The sequence below is a fragment of the Cibotium barometz genome, chromosome 1 (assembly GCF_041138505.1).
Source record: "Cibotium barometz isolate CiBa-2024 chromosome 1, ASM4113850v1, whole genome shotgun sequence".
NCBI classification, from domain to species: Eukaryota; Viridiplantae; Streptophyta; class Polypodiopsida; order Cyatheales; family Cibotiaceae; genus Cibotium; species Cibotium barometz.
This window is the reverse complement of record NC_141046.1, coordinates 68918137-68939783: the sequence shown is the minus strand read 5'-3', so window position 1 is coordinate 68939783 and position 21647 is coordinate 68918137. Positions and strand designations below refer to the sequence as shown.

At 44.2% G+C, this 21647-nt stretch overlaps 1 protein-coding gene across 4 annotated transcripts in view; it reads right to left on the bottom strand.

Annotated features, from left to right (window-relative positions):
• The window catches only part of LOC147642383 (histone-lysine N-methyltransferase ASHR1-like), a 113427-nt gene that overhangs the window by 13894 nt on the left and 77886 nt on the right, over nucleotides 1-21647 (bottom strand). For 3 of the 4 annotated variants that reach the window (XM_086805755.1, XM_086805761.1, XM_086805773.1), the window contains 5 exons: nucleotides 12574-12678; nucleotides 12399-12486; nucleotides 12077-12202; nucleotides 11795-11901; nucleotides 11649-11718 (listed from right to left, as the gene is read on the bottom strand). In XM_086805755.1, the coding sequence (XP_086661881.1) occupies nucleotides 11649-11718; nucleotides 11795-11901; nucleotides 12077-12202; nucleotides 12399-12486; nucleotides 12574-12678 (496 nt within the window). The remainder of the gene's footprint in view (nucleotides 1-11648; nucleotides 11719-11794; nucleotides 11902-12076; nucleotides 12203-12398; nucleotides 12487-12573; nucleotides 12679-21647) is intronic. The other variant, XM_086805767.1, reaches the window with a different exon arrangement.

The following is a 21647-nucleotide window of genomic DNA, read 5'->3' as shown; positions in this document are numbered from 1 at the left end:
TCCTCGAAGTGTGGGCCAGTAGAAAAAACGCTCTAGTGCACTCAAGTGGTTGTCCTTCCTCAATGACCTACATATGGAGGTTGATGGCCTTTTCTCAACACTTTTTCTCGAAGAGGAAGAGTAATACAAAGGCAATAATTCATCAAGAGATAATCGTCTCTCATAAAGTAATTTGTATGAGACCCTCCTTGCTGTAAATTTGCCCAAACAGCTGCAAAATCAGCATCTTTCTCATATGTGTTCTGCATCTCCTGAAACTCTTCATGATGGGCCACTGTCATGGTTGAAATTTGAGGGACTCTAGAAAGTGCATCTGCCACTATATTATGCTTTGCAGGAGTATACATAATCTAAAAATGAAACATGGATAGGAAGTTTTCCCATTTCACATGTTTTTCTTATAGATGCCTTTGAGTTTTGAAATACTTCAAGCTTTGATGATCAGTTCTAACCAGAAACTCGTTGCCTAACAAATAATGCTTCCAAATCCATAAGGCATGTACCACAGCTAATAATTCCTTTTCATAAATGTCATACCTTTTCTCTACATCATTTAGCCGACGACTTTCAAAAGCCATAGTATGGCCTTCTTGATTGAGAACTGCTCCAATGCAATCTCCGTAAGCATTTGCCTCCACCACAAATGGGTGCAATTCCAATGGAGTATCCATATCTTCATTCCTTAGACCAAGCTCTTTTGCTAATTGCCAAGAGATGAACTTCTCATTGGCTGCAAGGTCTATCAAGAAAAGAGCTTGCTTTCCTTGCATTTGACCCCAAGCCTTCAATAGTTGGCGCATCTCTGGGGTGTGAGTTGTGTTCCCCACCACATCTCCTATCGCATTGATTGGAGTTGTTGGAGGGTTTGTACAACGTGGTATACTTAACAATTAATATTTCCATTTATAGATGAATAACAAAACTGACTTCAAATAACTCAATGCTGAAATTAATTACAACACATGTCACCATGTGTGTAAGATAGCAATACATATGATGGAGCCAGATTGAGGGTTGAAGATAGGCGAGAGACATATGATGGAGCCAAATTGAGGGTTGAAGATGGGCAACCTCCCTCCAAGATGGGAATTCATTTCTACTCAATCCAAGTACTTTAGGATTGAGTTCAGTTACAATCAACCTGAGAGTAAAGAAGAAGTAATCTTCACTCTCATAGACCATGCAAAAGCCTATGCTAATGAACATACAAAAACAAGCAAGTATGCAAACGCATTTTCTTACAATACATACATAGTGAGAAGCCCGAATGGGAGAGAGAGTAATCAGCCTTCTTGTTGATGTAGAGTTGTACAATGGCTGCAACTTTGTACTTGATCCAAAGATGAAGGGAAAAGAGACTTTATAAAGCTGAAATTGGAGTTATAAGAGAGCTGAAACCTCATTTAGAGCTTGCTGCAATAATGGACAGCATGGGAAAAGGTGGAAGATGGAGCAGTTACATCATGTGGAAGCGTTGATGGAGAGGTAGGGGTTGTACCCAAGTGGTGTGGGATGCTTTAGGGTGAGAGTAGGGACTGATTTACAGCAAGGGAGTTGTGTGTAGAATGAGAGGAAAAGGGTTGTATTTAAAGGAAAGAGAGCTTCAAGGCTTACGAGGGAACGTAAGGCTGAAAAAGACAAGTGTCTAGCCACATATTAGAAGGTGGGACAAGTGGAAGAACACTAGCAAACTCAAGTGACAAATGTTGGGACACTTGTCCATTCTTCTAGAACACTTGGAGCTCAAGTGACAAGTGTTGGGACACTTGTCCATTCTTCTAGAACTTTTTGTGGTGAGCTGTCAACTGCCAAAAAATATAAACCTCCAAATTTAGTAAGCACAGTTAGGATGCAAAAATTACTAAATATAGTAAGTGATTGCTAAATTTTAGGAAATCTCTATTTTTTAGGGTTAGCCTTCTTAGGGCAAACCGAGATCCCTATTCTTAGGACCCGGCGATAGATTTTAGGGACCTCCCAATATGGAAGTCAAATGAAAGGTCTTTTCGTCCACATTCACAAAACAATAATGGTATTTCAATCTAATGCATCTAACTCATGTAAAATGAAAATCAAGCAATCACTCTAACATAGACTTCAATTGGTCATGCCATCTTATCGATTGTAACTGTTTGTTCTTACGGATCTAGCCCACACTCCCAGGCATCAATCCTTTCTGTGTGCAGGCTTGACCCTGGTATGCTTGAGTTCCGGCCATAGGCGCCCAATCAGGTCATATAGGTGGAAGTGTGCACTATCCATGTCTAGCCCACTGCGTGGACCAACCATGACCTATGGCCACTCACCAGTAGCCAGCTCCTATGCACGAATCTATCTAAATGAATGGATTTTCTTGCTTATCTAAATTCGAAGGAAAACATGGAAAACATAGAAGAAAGTAGAATTATTACAAAGGATACAAAGAATTCTTTCTTTCATTTTGCGTTGAGTCATGACAGTCCTCTGGCTTCTTTCATTCAACTGTCCTCAGCTGAAAAGCATCTTCGTATGGTTCAAGAATCCTTGGATAAGATTGCATGAACTTTTCATCTAGAAAATCCATTCATTTGGATAGATTCGTGCATAGGAGCTAGCTATTGGTGAGTGGCGATAGGTCATGGTGTCCACCTATATGAACTGATTGGGCGCCTATGGCCGGAACTCGGGCATACTAGGGTCAAGCTTGCACACAGAAAGGATTGATGCTTGGCAGTGTGGGCTAGATCTGCGAGAACAGACAATTACAATCGATAAGATGGCATAACTAATTAAAGTCTATGTTAGAGTGATTGCTTGATTTTCATTTTACATGAGTTAGATGCATCAGATTGAAAAACCATTATTGTTTTGAGAATGTGGACAAAAAGAGCTTTCATTTGACTCCCATATTGGGGGGTCGCTGGGCCCTACAAAATAGGGACCTCGGTTTGCCCTAAGAAGGCTAACCCTAAAAAATAGAGATTTTCTAAAATTTAGGAATCACTTACTATATTTAGTAATTTTTGCATCCTAACTGTGCTTGCTAAATTTGGAGGTTTCTATTTTTTGGCAGTTTGCACCTCACCACAGAAAGTTGTTTACACCTCACCACAGAAAGTTCTAGAAGAATGGATAAGTGTCCCAACACTTGTCACTTGAGCTCCAAGTGTTCTAAAAGAATGGACAAGTGTCCCAACACTTATCACTTGAGTTTCCAATTACCCTCCACTTGTTCCACCTTCTAACATGTGGCTAGACACTTGTCTTTTTCAGCCTTACTTTCCCTCGTAAGCCTTGAAGCTCTCTTTTCCTATAAACACAACCCTTTTCCTCTCATTCTATACACAACTCCCTTGCTGTAAATCAGTCCCTACTCACCCTAGAGTAGCCCACACCCCTTGGGTACAACCCCTACCTCTCCATCAACGCTTCCACATGATGTAACTACTCCATCTTCCACCTTTGGATCAAGTACAAAGTTGCAGCCATTGTACAGCCCTACATCAACAAGAAGGCTGATTACTCTCTCCCATTCCGACTTCTCACCCATCATATGTCTCTCAACTTTACTTCCAATATGTATTGCTATCTTATGCACGTGTGTTGTAAGTAATTTCAGCATTGAGTTATTTGAAGTTAGTTTTGTTATTCATCTATTTTAAGTGTGAAATAACCATCGAAAATAAACGGGAATATTAATTGTTAAGCATACCACGTTGTACGGGGCGCTTACATCCTCCCTATGTTCCTGAAGGGCCGAAGGATGGAGACCAAAAAGTGTGACTCCTACCTGGTAAAATCTTCCCGCATCAGCGTGTGTGCCCCTCAGAAAGGTGATGCTCCTAGAAGAAAAGAATGTTGATAGGCCTCCCAACAGTAGCTCTCTGAAGCTCTCCTCTCAGGACGCCTCATCTCTGAAAGCACTGAGGCCCCCCTAAACCCTAAATGTTCCATGAGACTATCCGCATATCAATCTTTGTGGGAGGCGGAACTAGTGGAACTGCCCTCCACTTGAAGAGTCTTGCACGAGGGTTTAAACGGGGAATAATCACAATCCGTCCTGGGACGAAAGCGCGCCAAGTGGGTGCGAAACTTATCCTCCATGTGATGCCACTCTGTCCAAGCGCAAGAAAGAGTATGCATACTCCAAAATCCATCGATCACAATTGAGGTACCTATAAGAAGGGGAGAGAGGTACTGTAACTGAAATACGCATGAACACGAAAAGCAGCACCTCCAAGCTGGAGGCCACCATCTCCCGGTCCTAGTCTCTGTGGCTTGAGCCTCCAAGCTCCATCCTAGCCAATGGCCGCAGATGGGTGAGTACATCGGTGATGCGAAGGTCATGAAGATGATGGGAGAGCTCAATTCCCTGTCCGTGGATGGCGGCAACCACCGACTCTAAGTCCCACTCCGTCACCACACACATCCAAATAGGGGTACTGTCTCCTCAAACATATATGTCCCTTCCGCTGGAAGACATCAGAAGAAACGTGTTCATCGTTATAACCATCAATATCACCAAAACACCCCGCCCTCCTCTCTGGAAAAAAATATCGTGTACAAGCTTTGAGATTCTTACTCTCTCCACAGGTGATGCCGGATTATCCATATGCAACCATCATTAGACCATACACATGGGCTATCATCAAAAGAAGCCCCAAAATACCATGAATGTGTGTAAATCACCTCTTCCAATGAGGGTACTGATCTTCCCCATCACCATGGGTCTTCAATATGCCATATGCATAGTTGCTAGGCGTTTCATGAAACGTGTTTCATAAACGTTTCATTCATTTTCCAAAAGTTTCAAAAACGTTTCATACAAAAAGGGGGGGTACAAGCCTCAAAATTTATATACAGTTTTATAATATGTTATAAATATGTTGCCTTCCCTACAAAACAATATTAAACATGCATCATTTACACATTAAAACATGTTTACAAGCTAAAACTAAAGAATTTGGGTGACCTAGTTACAGTGGGCACCCAACTGAGTCACTGACCAACTGGCATAAATAAATTGGCAACATCAAGAATCAAGATCTGGATTTCATCATCAATAATGGCACTCAAAGTGATCACAAAAAGTCTGAATCCTGAGCTGATACAAAAAAAGTAAACTAAAATACACAAAGTAAAGCATGCTGAAGCCTGAAAGATGCAATCATGCATGAATGATGACAAATAGTAAACTAGAGGAGCTTGATAACCCCAAAGACTAGAGTCCTCTGTGGGCACTGCCAACTGGGCAATCAATCCTCAACATCCTTGATGTCCTCATCTGTACTCTCCTCGATAGACTCAATGTCACTCTCAGAAGAGGATGATGCTGGCTCAGGTCCCGCACTCGTCTCAGCTGTTGCACTAGTACTAGCACCTCCTGATAATGCTACTATAGATGCTCATGTGCCATGAGCAAGTGCCATCAACTCCTCATTCAACATGGCATATCTGTCGCGCTCCTCGTGAGGAATCCTCTCGGACATCTTTCAGCTTCTCAATGTCCATTTTATCGACATTGACCTGACGAGGCTCTATCGGATTACCCGTCTGCTCAATTAGGCGGAGATTGCAATGGCAATACACCAACCGCTCCAACTGAGCAGTAGACAACCTGTTCCTCTTCTTTGTATGAAAGAGGACCCATGTGCTCCAGTTCCTCTCAGCAGGACCGGAACTGCAATCCTGTGAGAGGACTCGAATGGCGAGGCGTTTCTGCCATTAAAATACAGAAACTTTGTAAGTACAGGGGTACTAAAGTCTAAGTATAATCATCATTGATCAATGTATTATGTAGATAACAGACTTGTCTTTTAGAGTTGTACTCACCAAGTGAGGGCTACTGATCCCATACTTCTCCCACCATGAGATTGGCTGAAGCTGTGTCTCTCGCATGCATGCAGTCTGTCTACCAAATGGGTGGCTGGCATTCCAGTACACTAGCCGCTCATCCTCCAAGCGTCTCATGAGCTCCACGTCTCCTCCTGTCCATTTTTGAATGTAATCTTGCCATCCATCTTCCAACTCTTCATTAATATATTGGGCCTCACTACGCCAGCGAGGGTGCAATATGTGGGCAACCGCATGGATTGGTCTATGGAACCAATCCCACCGGTCATTCCAAACCCGTCGAATGTCCTCAACCTTCAAAATTAGCCATGAATGATCAAAGCTATAGCTCACTCCTACAGGCTACGATAGATCATAGTACGATACAACTTACAAGTTACAACAAGAAGGCACCTAGTTGGAACTTGGAAGTTCAGTACCTCTCATCTGTCAAGAGAGTGCATCGGTTAAGAGCCTCTCCAATCCGGTCCATAAACTCGTACAAGAGTCCAAGAGTGCTGCCCTCCATGTCATTGATGCGAAGAACACTATAGAATGGTTGAAGAGCTCTCAATAAAGCCTCTGCATCCTTCCACCAATCTTCTTGTATCACTCTGCGTGCAAAAGCAACTACCTTCAGGTGCTCATGGTCCTCCCAGCTCATCCACTCTTGACTAACCACTGTGCGCATTGTCGGACTCTCACTACCCTCTCAACCACAATGAATATATATGTAAACCTGGTTTGTGAGGGCTTCAAAAGCTCAAGGTCACTATTGGCACGAAACATTGCCAAGACCTTGGGCCTCTTGGTAACAAACTTCACCAAGCTACACGCAGTGTGAAAGATGTCAGCAATCCACCTAATCTTGGCAAGATCTTCAATGAGCAAGTCTAGGCTATGGGATGCACATGGAGTCCATACAATCTGCGAGAACTCATCCTCTAGCATCCGTCCCATAGAGACACAGTTGCTACCATTATCAGTGACCACTTGCACAATGTTTTGTGGGCCTATCTCCATGATAGCCTTGCGGAGGTGTGACCATATAAATGCTCCTGTCACCACTGTCCCAGCCATAGATGCATCAATGGCACGCAAAAACATAGTGCCCTTGCAAGAGGACACCAAAATATTGTACACATTCCTCTTGCGTATATCTGACCACCCATCACATAACAATGTGCAACCATACTTGCTCCAAGTGGCTTTTAATGGCTCCATCTCCACCTCCACTGCTTGTTGCTCTCTTCTGAGCTCTTTAGTGCACAAGGTCTCATAGGAGGGTCCCTGCCACTCACATCCAATGCGGCTGATTGCCCTCATGGCCTTTTTCCATCGTGGTGTGCGCACAATGTGAAAAGACAAAGCACATTGGATGAAAAGCCTAGTGAGTTCCCTAGTTGCATCTTTAATTCCTTGCTTTTGCATGCTTGCTTGAATGCTTGCTCTTTAGAGAGGCTTGGGGTACTGCGGGCAAAGGGATTCGTGTTGCCGTGGGAGTGGAACTACCAGCACCCCCAAATCCTGCTTGGCTCTGTGCATCTTCCTCTGAACCCAACCGTGTTCTCTTTGATACCTCACATGTATCCTCACTAACCCCAATATCCTCAAGCACAGGCCCACAACCGCGTCTTGCCAGTTGCTGTCTTTTCCATTCTTGTAGCTCGGCTTTGATGTTTGCAGGCACAAGTTTGCATGCACCAATGCCTTCCCCGGTTAAACCTGTGAAATGGGCCTTAACACGGATTATGGACCCTCCTAAGCAAACCCCGCAAAAATTGCATTTCCACTTTTGTGTGCCTGAACCACCATATTTAGATACGGGAGTGACATAGGCCCACATGGCATCCTTAGAGCGAGGCATCTTGACAAAAGTAGGGTTGGATTGGCACCTTGGCATGAAAACCCCCAAATTTCAAAATCTGTGTGTTTTGTACAAAATCGAAGAAAAAAAGCACAAATCAGCACAACGAACCTGAGTGTTGGCGGGCACAGAACCTCAGAAGTGCGGGAGGAGCTGGTAGGAGCTGATTTGTGCAAGGCAGGAGATCCTTCAATCAATCTCCCAGTCGCCTGTAGACATTTTTTCGAAAAACGTGCTCTCTGGATAGAAAACGTTGAAAAACGTAGGTTTTCCCAAGTAGCATGAAAGAAACGCGTTTCATTCCAATGAAACGTTTATGAAATGTTTCGTTTCATTCAGATTGAATGAAACGTGTTTCATTGCAACACTGGCCATATGTGAAAAAACTTTGTTGCAACAAATTATAATTCCACATATACCATAGATCCAAAACACCAGTGAAATATAAAGCCGGTGTAGAACACCATCCAAAGCATCATGAACAAGTCGGGCAGAGCAGCACCACAGGCAACCAAAACAGGTCGAGGCAGCACCAATAGAGCTGATACAAGTGATAGAGGATCTCAATTAGGTACATGGGTTGGTACAACAGGTACAGAAGCTAGTATAGCAAGCATAGTGGCTGGTATAGTAGGTACAATAGGTAGAGTGGCTGGTACAGCAAGAACAACAGATGGTTTCATAGGTATAGTGGCTGTACAACACGTATATTGGTTGGTATTGCAATACAATGGCTGGTACAACAAGTACAGTGGCAACACCTGATATAGCAAAAATACTGCCATAGAGAGCTTAAGCGATAAGAGTATTCTTTTGTAGAGAAAAGTGAAGTAGTGTAGAGACTCTCCATAGAGTGTTGTAGACAAGAATGCGAGCACCCAACACAATAGAGGCTAGTTTGCAGCAAGACAACCTCCTCAAATGAAGAGCAAGGGCTCCAATGTATAGATTTGGGGGCTCTCATGAGCTAGAATGGCAAGAAAAAGCTATAATGACAAGCGGAGAGCTGAGGTGACAAGTGTGAGACCACTTGTCTCACTTTGATCCACTGTCCTGCCACATGTCCCAATTTAAGAGATGGTTCTCCAAAAATAGTAATCCTCCTAGCTTTCAAGAGTCAATTCCTTTGTATTCCACCTTATTAGAAATGTATGTAAGCACCATGTAGAAACATATTTCAATGCTAGATCTCTCCCAACTCGTCAAGAGCTCTACATACATGCTTTCCACTCGACACTTGAGAACCAATGCCCATTTCTGTGTCCAAGACACCATCTCACGCACCGAGACCAAGCTTCGGGTGCTTGATCCTTGTTCTGTTTTTTCCGCGAAAAAGATTCTTCTATTAGTTACCGAGAAAACAGCCAAAATGGCTAAGTACAAACTCCTCCCCAAATGGGAAAACTAATAGAAGAATCTTTTTTCCGCGAAAAAGATTCTTCTATTAGTTACCGAGAAAACAGCCAAAATGGCTAAGTACAAACTCCTCCCCAAATGGGAAGCGAGAGCCAAGATGCATAAAAGGGAAGGATGCTCTTCTCCTCTGGCTGGCTGCTCTAGGAGGAGAAGGCTATCTCGTACAATGGGGGAGGGGGAAACAACCACACACGTGGTCTATAATGTCAAGTGGGCATGCCACCCCTATCTATAAGAAAGGGACCGTGCCGCTTGATCCTCGAGTGGACCTCCGAACGCTTTCACATGCGGTCTGAGCCACCCTAAAGCTACCCCCACTGACCACAGAGGGTATAAATGATATCAAGCCAAATGTTACAGATAGACTCCGGTGGCGGGGTGAGGATGCCTTTGATGGCTTCACTGCATCGAGCTCTCCATTATGCCACAACTATACTGTTACAAAGCTCCCACCTCTGGCTAGAACCTCGAGTCAAGCAAAACCTGTAGGAGGAGTTGGAACTCGCATTGCAGAAATACGAAGGTGGGAGACCTGAGAGCTAATCCCCCACCTTCCTCCTCATATGGCATGACAATCGCGCCCTCAGTGGCCCAAGAAACTGTGCCCCACGTAACAAAACGGGTGGGGGCCCAATCCATAGTGAAATAGTGTAGGATCCTCTCCCAAACCTGCTAAGCCTTCAGGCAATCCCAAAGACAATGACTCTGAGACTCCTCGGGATGGCCACACCTCTAACATAATGTTGGTCTACTCCCAATAGCCAACCAAGTGCAAACTACCACGCTCCTATGTGCCAACTGCCACATGAAAATAGTGATCTTCCACGGCTGAAAACTATCCCACAGCCGCTTCCAAAAATCTAAGAGAAAGTGCGGCGGGAGGCCCTGGGACTACCAGTGTCTTGTTGCTGCTAGAGTGCCCTCAACCTCTGACATCGGAATCCTATCACTATGGCCCAACCGTGTAGTGTAAGCAAAAAAGGGGGTGCCAAGCGTCTCCTCATTGTCCTCTAGATCATGCCATGTCCCCTCTTCTGGGTCCCACCAGAGACTCGTGAGAGGCCGGCCCTCCCAAATCCATAACTACCAAAGTCTCTCTCTGGCCACCTTGGCCGGTGGAGGGTCGATGTGCCACTCATGCATGAAAACCAATCACCCTCACCCTCTGCAAGGTGCATCCCTTAAAATCCTCTAAGGAGGTCTCAGCTCTCTCCACTCTGCCATGAAGCCCAATAGAGAAGGTGAGTAAGGTGTCCAGCACAGCTGCCCACTGGCACCTTTTCTCTTCTTGTTTGTTGTCGAGGCCATGACTAGTTTTCTTTCCGCATAGGAGACAAGGCTACTCCATCCACTCGCAAGAGCGGCTGCTTGACTCAAAGTTTGCAAACGACACAGCGGCATACTTATCTGGGGATGACAACAATCTACAGAGATTTGCTGATGCGATTGAGATCTTATGTGGTGCAACTGGCACACACAAATCAACTGACACAAGTCGTGTGGATTCTGGGTTGGCTCATCACCTGCCCCAACTTGGAGGCCAGTTGAGACTTTTTAGTGGATCTCGAGTGGCACTCCTCTTTGCTATCTTGGATGCTAGGTTGTTCGCTATCTTGGATGCTAGGTTGGTATCAATATCTCTTTGGAGCAGCAGCTAGCACCCCTTCTTCTGAGCATTCGGAAGAAGTAAATATATTGGAGTTCAGCCACGCTTTCCTTAGCTGGCCGGGTCGTGGTGGTGAACCAGGTTCTGCTTGCCACTATGTGGTATATCACCTCTTGCTGAGCCTTTTCCCGGGCTTGCATTGGTCAGGTGCCAAGGAGGGCGCTGGCGGGAAGCGAAGGAGGGGGTCACAGGCAGGCAAGAGAAGAGAGAGGGGCCACTGGTGAGAGGAGAAAGAGAGGGGGGAGCTGCACACAGAGCGCACGCAAGGGGGGGGGGGGGGGGGGGGGGGGGGGGGGGAAGCTCCAGCTTGCTGCTTTTCCTGGAATCGAATTCCGGGCTCTTGATCTTTTGTCATGGATAATTCCAAAAGCTTGTACATCTAATGCATATTTGGGAGTCCCGGAATCCACCAGACCCCTTTTCACAATGGAAATATCCAAGCTGGTGACTTCTTGTGTGGATGGTGCCACCACATCGGCAATTAGCGGCAACCGCACAGTAATCATGCCTTACTTAGTGCAAAACGCTGCACCTACCGTGACCTTGTGACACCGTCTTGTGCCACAAACCTTAGTGTGCCCAGCAAGGTCTAATACACACGGCAGGTCACAAGCTTCATTGCTGCACTAATGACCAAAACCCTAACAAAAAAACTATAACACTATCTGAAGGCGCAACCCACTCACAGCTTTCCCATGGTATAGATGAAAATTCTTTTCGATTGATGAAAGGGCTCTTCCCTTGTCAAGATATGCATTGTTTTTTTTCTAGTTCTTGCTATAGGGACCTTTCCCTTTACAAAAACACTACGTTTACTTTATTTGCATTAAAAATTGAGTCTATGGTCATTAAATGAAGCCTTTTCTTTGCTTTAAAAGTGGGGCTTACTTTCATAGGCTGGAATGGCTTGATGACAATAGTAAAGCGAGGATGGCCAATCCTCTAGAGACATACACACCTGAAAGAACAAAGTTGGTTTGCTCAATCAAGCAGAAAACACCAAATTACCAAAATACATGTAGTACAATCCACACCTTTAACAAATTGTCGTAAGTCCTGATTCTGTGTAAAGAATTTTGTTGAAACATTTGTGCTTGAAGTTGTTCCAATCGTTCAAATGCACGCCTTGCCTCCACGAAATCCAATTTTCTCTCAAGGTCAACATATTAAAGAGATTAAAATTTTCAGTTTCTTGGGGTTTTATAATTCCACTCTGGAGCAACTCATTACAGCATTTCTTCTAAACAAAACAGCCATCCTTATACACATCAAGACAAAGAAACCACAACTAAAGAAATGGTACAGTTTGTGGATACTTCCAGCCGAAAGAAGCCTCGAAGCTTCATTAAAAAATGCATCAGATTCTTCCACTTGTCTCAATACTGTGCTCTTGTCATGCTTCTCACTACATAATTGGCATACCATTTTCTCTGGATCCCCTGCATGAAGAACACTTTTAGCCTCCAAATCAGCATAAATCATGTTATTCTATCCTGGTCTATAGCCCAGCGGTAGTGCCCCTACCTCTCAAAGTGAAGGTAGTGGATTCGCATCTACCCTAATGGCATGTAATTTCAGTACCAACTCTCACAATACAAACAAAAAAATGTATTTTGAAAGAGACAAGAACAATTCCTGGGTCTCGTAAAAGCAAGCCTTCACATTTTGAATTTAGGCATATGAAACCCTCTAAAATACCATCTTCCATCATGCCATCAAGAGAGCCCTACATTTCAGGATATATGAAGATAATCAGCATTCAAGTTGATTCAGAAATATACGAGGCATGCATCCTTGACAGAAATATATCTACCTGTCCTAGGCACCGTGAACAACTGCAATCAAAGAAATATTGTTCTCTCAAGATTTTGCGGCGCATTGGGGTGATCTCACCAAGCTCCACATAGCTCACAGTCACCTAAACAAAAAGCTCAAATCAGTGTACGTCCAAAAATAAAAGGTTAATTTACAATATACCCTTGCAATTCAGGCAGACAAACCACAAGTGGTTCTAGAGTCAAGTTTGCTTTTTTTATTAAAAAACCAAGAATATATTCTGAATCTAAAAATTGGGATACAAGAAAAAAAAAATGAGCTTGGAAGATGAGAGACGAGCAACAGAAAACTGTAATGTAGGTCACGAGAATGGCCGAGTCTTCCTGGCTGGAGCTTGGGTGTGGCAAGGAGGGTGTGAAGCAGAGGAGAAGTGCAAGAGGCTCCGGGAAGAGGGATAAGGGGTCCCTTTTATACTGATAAACGACCACCCCCATTAATGAGCTAGTAGAGTGGTGGGTCAATAGTAACTAGACCAGCAGCCCAGACTTGTGCCTAGGCCAAACAATGACACCACACAAGACACCTAAATGGCAGCCTGTCCACACCGACTGCCTAGCCTAATGTGAGAGGAGCCATCCAAGCCTGTATTCAGAAAACCTATCTGAGACTAGAAGTTGCAGGCTTAAAGATTTACCATGCTTACCCTTCCTTATTGTCATAAGCTGATCCACTATGCCCACTTGGAAACAATAATTGTCAATTCTGTAGCTTGTTACTGCATATGATGCTCAGTGATATAGACTATCCTGATACAAAAGACACCAAACTTCAAACACTGGAAGCGAAAAAGTCACTCTGCTCCAAAAACGTCCTTCCGCACCTGAGGGTTCCCTTAGCCCCTGCAATGGTGATCTTGGATAAGAATAGTATGAAATTTTCCACCACGAGTAGCATGGGCCATGATTAAAAACAACCATGCACCCCTACCTGCTGTTGATGCAGCAAGTGCATTCCATGCCTGTTTTGAAGTCTTACATGACCGAATATGAGAAATAATGCTTCGCCACAGAAAGTGCAAGCACTGCATGTGCCTGTGCATCTCTTCCATCCCATCTCATTTGAACAACACTGGGAGAGGTACTGGTGGTGCATGTAGAGAAGCCACATCTGTATCAGATTCTACTTCAGATGTACCTGCAGCACCTGGTTGCACTGGTAGTTGTGAAATTGGACGAATTTCACTACCACTGACCACATTCCAAAGGCCTTTGGCAACCAGTACATGCCTCATCATATAGGACCACAATGGGTAGTTAGTCCCATCAAGTTTGTCCTCAGCAGACAACATGTTGAATACATCACTACTGCCACCCATGACTGTCTACCAAATGCAAATCTTTCAACACACTGAATGCAATCCTCGATGGCGGCCAACTAACTGAATCACCTACAAAGTGTATGAAAAATAACACAGAGTAGAGAATAGAGTGTTACTGGCAAAAGTGTGATAGTCAATGTTGTTGAAGACACTATAGATGCTGCTGCACACCCACAGTTGCATAGAAACACATTTCATACAGGTTCGAAACGTTTCGAAACGTTTCGTCCTCTATGAAACGCGTTTCATACATCATGCATATTTAAAAACCTTAAAAAACGTTTCCTTTCGTGAATCGTACGGCGCACTTCATTCACGCTTCCCAGTGGCGGCCGCCTGTAAGTTTGCCGATTTGTGTGCCATCCTTCAATTCCTTCCATCTCTTGTGTCGGCCCGCCTGCTCCTTGGTGTCCTTGGGCCTTGTGGAGGTCTTCCAAAGGGGTAATGTCATGTTTTGCTTTAAGTTGGTTTTCTCTGCACAACTCACAAAGCAGCACACTTTTTTCTCTTCCATCAATATTTATGGCATATCTTCCACGGTCCACCCTTCCTCTATTGAGATTAGTTTATGTTCTGTGTCGCACTTGCAGGGCCAACAATCTGCATTTATCCCCGCCTTGTAGGATGCCTCGAACAGGTGATTCTCTTTGGAACAATGTCACCTTCGAGTCTAGATATGGTGGCTCGGGCTCCGGAGAGTGGAAATGCAACTTTTGTGCTGATAAGCACCATGGCAGTGTCACCAGGCTGAAGGCACATTTGTCACAAACAAAGGGTTTCGGCATTGGGCCATGTAAGCATGTGCCACAAGAAATCTATGATAGCCTCAAGGCTTGGAAGGCCATGCAGCTAGGTATCCCCCTTGAGGATATCCCCAATCTGGGAGAGCTTGAAGCACGTCAAAGTGTCTCCAAGAGGACTCGCAGTATCAGAGAGGAAGATACCAGTGGTGAGGTTGCAGGTGGTGCTGCAGGTGGTTCTAGCTCGGTACCTCGAGCCAAAAGAACTAGTCTTCCAGTGTTCAAGAAAGGACATGTACAGGCACGGATGCAAAAGGCTGCCATGAAAGAGGCAACGAGGGAGTTGATGAAGTTGTTTATTCAATGTGGATTATCCTTCCACATTGTCAGGACTCCTCTCGATGGAAGAAGGCAATGAGAGCTATCTCCCGCATTGGGTGTGAGTGGGATGGCCCCTCCTACGAGACATTGCGCACTACTGAGCTTCACAAGGAGCAACTCGCTGTGGAGATGGAGATGGAGCCTCTAAAGGCCACTTGGGCAAAGTATGGTTGTACTTTGCTTTGTGATGGATGGACAGATGTGCGGAAGAGAAATGTGTACAACATTCTTGTGTCCTCCTGCAAAGGCACAATGTTCATTCGTGCCATAGATGCATCGGTGCCAGGGATAGTGGTTACAGGGGAGTTCATTATGTCCCACATGCGCCAGGCAATCAATGAAATTGGGCCTGATAACATTGTGCAGGTGATCACGGACAATGGGTCCAATTATGTATCCATGGGCAGGATGTTAGAGGAGGAGTTCCCCAAGATTGTGTGGACACCTTGTGCAGCACACAGCCTTGACTTGATGATTGAGGATGTGGGAAAGCTTGATTGGGTGAGCCATGTATTTTCAGCTGCATCTACCATGGTGAACTTTGTCACAAAGAGGCCAAAGGTTTTGAGCATGTACAGGGCCAATAGTGATCTTGAGCTTCTAAAGCCCTCCAAAACTCGGTTTGCATATATGTTTATTGTGGTGGAGAGACTAGTGAGAGTGTGACATGGCTTATTACGCACTGTTGTGTGTCGTGAATGGACAGCATGGGAGGACAAGGATGAGCCCAAGTCTATAGCATTCTCTCGTATGGTCATGAGAGATACTTGGTGGCAGGATGCAGAGGGACTTGTGAAGGCACTTCAGCCCATGTATAGTGTCCTTCGGCTCACAAACATGGAGGGAAGTACCCTTGGGCTGCTTTATGAGTTCATGGACAGAATTGGTGAAGCTCTCAATGATTTCACTACCTTGTCGCGTGACAGGTGCTCACCCTTAGGCTTTAACTTTAGTCTTTGAGTCTTTCTCTTGAGTCTTCTTATAAGTTATTTTATAAATCTTGATCTCTTATGTATGTCACATGTTACATGTAGAGTTCAAGATATTCTCGAATCGGCGTTGGGATTGGTTTCATAGGCCAATCCATGCTATTGCTCACATTTTGCATCCCCTTTGGAGGAATGAGGAGCAATACCTCAATGAGGAGCTAGAGTCAGGATGGATCGAGTACATTACCAAATTGGTGGGAGTGGGAGGTGATATACAGCTTATGAGAAAGCTCGAGGATGAGCTTCTCATTTACCGCAACGGTAGCCATATGTTTGGGCGAGCTACTGCATTGCTCAGGGAGACACAGTTGGAGCCAGTGTCTTGGTGGGAGAAATACGGTATTGGAACACCCAACTTGGTAAGGTTTCTTGATTCTTGAATCTTGTATCTTTGTCTCCTGAGTCCTACTCTTTCAAAATCTACATTCAAATGCTACTCTCTTTTTGACTCTAACTTAACATTCTTTTTTGTACAATGTAGAGACGGATTGCATTAAGAGTTCTCTCCCAGGATTGCAGTTCAGGGCCTTGTGAGAGAAACTAGAGTACATGGGCTCTTTTTCACACGAAAAAGAGAAATAGACTCTCCTCAGCACAATTGGAGAGGCTTGTCTTTTGTCATTGCAATCTCCGATTGCTAGAACAAAAGGGTCATCCCATTGAGCCTCGCCAAGTGAATCCAGATAAGATTGATATCATGAAGTGCAAGGAGATTCCCGACATTCCTCAAGAGGAGAGAGACATCTATTCTATGCTCTATGAGGAGATCATGGCTTCGGCTCGCACTACACGATCTTCTCGAGAGGCTAGTACTAGTGGTGCACCTGCACCTCTAGAGGATAAGGCATTTGAGGACTCGGCTACCGGCAGTGACCTTGAGAGTGAGACTGCAGAGGCAGAAGATGCAGATGAGGATGAGCATGAGGCTGCAGATAGTAGCTAGCAGCTGCCAGTATCATTTTATTTGGACATGTTATTTAGTTTGAACTTTGGACATGTTATTTATTTTAATCTTGGATTTTGAGTCATGACTCATCACCCACGTGAAGATCCTTTTGATTTCTGTTTAGTCATCAGTGATCACCCACGTGATTTGTGATATCATCATATCTTACATGTATTTTGTTTTTATTGAAATGAATTCAATGTGGTCTCTTATAAGTTATGTCAACAGTTTTTTCTTTTGTATATTTCAAGTAAAAAATATACATGTTTTTTCTATTTTGTATATGAAACCTTTTTGTACCCGTTTCTTACCTTTTATGAAACGTTTCAAAACGTATGAAACCCGTTTCATACTTGCCGTTTCTGAAACGCCTAGCAACTATGTGCACACCAAATCTTTACCGCTACACAACCCAAACACCCAAAATCGAGCAGAACCAATCCAAAATGACGCCTCTCCAGAACGTCTGCAAAAACCTTGCGGTGCCCAAAATGCGCCCGAATCGCGCCGCGGACCCCGAAAATTTTGTATACTTTATATAGCTAGCTCTGATACCAATTGTTGGAATTAGGATTAGGGTTGCAACAATGCACACACAAGATAGAGAAGCTTGAGAGCACACAAACTCACTAGATTAGTATGAACAAATGTAAGCCAGATACAAAAGATAAGTACACACCCCAAAATGAGTAGATAAGAGAGTGTACATACACACGGGGAAAAAAACCTCCTAGTGAGGGAAAAAGTGCCCCCAAGGGTCCTAAGTGTGTTCACACACATCACTACCATATAATGCTACAGAAAGAAAACTCGAAAATCTATGATGTAAACTAGCAATTGTCTCCCAAGTCGTGTCCTCCTCTGTCCCATTTTTCCGCTTAACTTTATATTCAAGGATCAACTTATTTCTAAGTTGTCTTTCTTGGAAATCAATCACTGTTTCCGGTTCATGTGGAATGTCATCATCCTCAACAAGCTCCTCAGCTCCCAGCATCTGTTCCAAATCGAACCAAAGACGTGAGGAACACAACAATCCCTCAATCCAAGTCTCGAGGAATTGGATAATCTGACATCACAGAGAAAATTGCCGTAGCCAATCGAATTACCTATCCTATCAGAGGGTTTGAACTTTGTACTAATCACTTGTGTTTTGTGTTTAGGAGATCCATGGGGTTGTAACATTTTGCTACACACATTTGGAGATAATCCAATGACCCTTGAGCCCAACGTGCATCCACTCTTTCCGGAAACTTTACTACTTTGCTGAGAGTCGACACAACTTCAGTTGTTGTTTGTTGCAACACGAGAAGAGACACTCCCAATTGCTTGATGGTTACTTTTTTTTTTCGTTATTTTTTGTGTGTTGCCGTGTATTTGCATTGGGCGGCCTGTTTAGGGTGTGTGCGTGCCTTTTACGTGCCTATAAGGTAAGGCGTAAAGCCTTTTTAAAGAGGCTAAGGTGTTAAGCATTAATGCTGTTTTGAAGCATTTTAAAAAAACATCATGACATCAAACGTCGTGGCTTATAACAGAAAGGTGGCAACCCTTTGAAGCGCCGATTCAGCCTCAAGAGACAAGAGGGAAAATGTGTGGTCGAGAGGAGTCAAACAGCCATTAGTCAAGGCTGGGTGACACTGCTACAGCTTGCCATCGTTTTTCTTTTGGGGTGTGTGTAGAAAATTTGAGGAAAATCAAAAGTCAAGCAAAATTGGGCAAGGAAGTAAAATTGGGTTGGGCATTCTCTCTTTCTCTTCCGTTAAAACCCTACTAAATCTACTCCTAGAGATAGGATTGGCTAACTTTTAGGGTTCGGATTTTTTTATTTTAGGGTTAGGCTTTTGTTGTGGGCATACTATAGGTAGAAGCTTGTTTGCTCTGATACAGCTGTGAGGACTTCTTAGCCAAAGGATATTCTATAAGACATGATTAGAGACTTAATATTGAAAGAAAAAGACAAGTAGAGCGAAAAGTTGTGTGTTGTTGCATTAGACACAAGGCCTTATTAAGTATGGCTTGAAGAAGTACAAGTGAAGCGTCACATCCTGAATGCAATGTTAAATCATATAACAAACACATCAATGTCACATCATATGTTAAATCATATAACACAAGATAACACATCAATGTCACATCATCAACATATATCTTCTTGCACCACGGTGCAATCCTTAGGTAGGATGGCACACACCATTGAGCCGAATTATTCCTAGACCATTATGTTAACTGGAGTAGCTGCATGTCTCACATCATGATCCTTCGATAGGACCGCATGGACCGTTGAGCCTGATCATTCTTGGACCACACTTTTCTTATTGAAGTAGCTTGTTGCATGTATCACATCCACCTCAACACACGTGCCAAAATCCTAGAAGTTGCCTCTACTAGTCGTCACCTATCCCAAAAGAAAAAACACTCTATGTACTGATAAACATGAGCTAGGTATGACCAATATCATATCTAGCCACCAGGCACTACCCTATCTATTTCACTTCAAATCTAATTCCTTATCCATTGCATTAATTATGCCAAGAGGACACCCACATTTGGCCAATAGGGGTCAAGGTCTTGGACGATGATGCACCCTGAAACAATAATAGATGACATCCATACAATAATCCATGATTCTGTATGGTACCTTTATAGGCTTTCATAAACAAACTTGAGTGTAGTACCTTAACAAGATTCCATAAACCTATGTGATACCTTCACATGCTTCCACAAACAACACATATGCATCATATGAATACAGTGTCGAATAGTAATTTCAAGACATGGATTCAGGTAAAATGCATTTTTTTATATCCAAAGCATTATAATCCATCACAAGCTTAATGAGATATTACATCTCTTCGCTCAACTAGGAAGTTGAATTTCCTGCAACTGCATATGTCTTTGCAAGGATTTTTTTTTCAAGACATTTTGGGGTCTCACCCAAATTCTCTTAGGAGGTTACAACTCCTTAGCCAGTTGTTTATTCATCCCATCTTTGAGATAAAGTTACATGTAAAGGGAGGATAGTATCGGGGACCCAAACCCAAGGCTTCAATAACCATAGCCAAGCGGACATTGTTACGAAAGTGATGCCGACCCCACGGTGTTACCCTGCATCATTAGATTCCCTAAAGCCACCAGCAGACAGGCCTTCTTAGACAGGCGGGTTGCCCTCAAGGGCACACAGGTGTACATGGGAGATGATCTCACTCCAGCACAGGTGGCACACCGGCGTGAGGCGATGGTGACTGTTCATGAGGCCCGCAGAGCAGGCAAGTGGGCTATCTACAGAGATGGTAGAGTCATTATCACTGAGTGCCGTCCCAAATAGGGACGCGGGTCTATGAGACCAAACACCTGGGGTTGGCAGTATGGAACTATAATGGCATGCTGTGGTCGAATCCAGGAGGCTTGAGCGAGATTCTCACAGGCAGGGATGTCATTTTTTATACAGAGACTCATCAGAGCCCTGAGAGGGGCTTCATCTCGCAATTTGGGGGTAATTCCGCAAAAGATGCACGAATATGAGACTAAGAGAAAATTTAATTAAGAGTAACCACCAAGAAAAGTCTCAAAGAGAGAAAGACTCAAGACAAGAATAAAGATTTCAACTTTATTCACTCTTGGAACATATACAGCAAGATAGAAGAAATGGTCGATATCCTTGGAACATATACAACCTATGGAGCTAACCCCTTGGCAGGGGTAGGGGGCCATCAAGGATATCGACCATGGGCAGCCTGTAGAATGCTCTGTAGATCCGCCGGGCGTGGGAAGATGGCTATATGCCTCTCCAAGATCTCCTCAAGCTGGGGCTGATGTTAGTGCTGCTAGCGAGGTCCAAGGAGTCTCGAGGGGGGTGAGAGAGAGAGAGAAATGAAATGAAATGAAATGAAATGTTATATTAACGTCTTCAAAAGGCCATAATGACCTATGAGACCAAAAGTTACATCATGGTGGATCTGATACAATGTCTGGATAAAAAAACCCAGAAAAATGAAAAATAAAGATGATACTACTGGTACCTAGAAAATGAAACTGGAACTGGAATATAGCGAGGGGGGGGGGGGGGGTACGCTATGGAGGTGAGTGGAATATAGTGAAGGGATACAATATCATGTGGGACGGAGGGGTACACTATGGAGGTGCCTCCATCTCATAGTATGTGCCGCATCGGCGAACACTGGCGGATCTCCTCAATATCCTCTGTGGTCAGCACCCTGACTGGGTGTCCCGCATGCCTCGCAAGAATAATCCGAATCTGCCGCTGCAACCTCCGTCTATGCTGGGATGCCCCCCTCCGTAGTCGTGGGCGTCTGGACCACCCAAGCTCAATCGCACGATCAATCAGTGTACCCCTGGTGTGGGCGGTATCCATGTCCTGCTGCTGCTGTGGTCCATCTGGCACAGTGATGGCTGGACTAAAGAAATCTGTAATGTGCCTCTGAGTCTGGCTCTCTGTGTGCCTAAGCAAGCTATCTCTATGTCTCCGCAGCTCAAGCAAGAACAATCCCAAACACCTCTGGTCCTGGTACCCCATGACTCTGGAAAGTGGTCCAAAACCCTCTCTGAATAAACAGTGGAAACGACCACGTATCTCATAGTATGCAATACAATGGCATATATAATGCAACTCTGTCTCTGGCTCCCCATGGCATACTCGGCATATCCTGGCCTCAGCTGGTA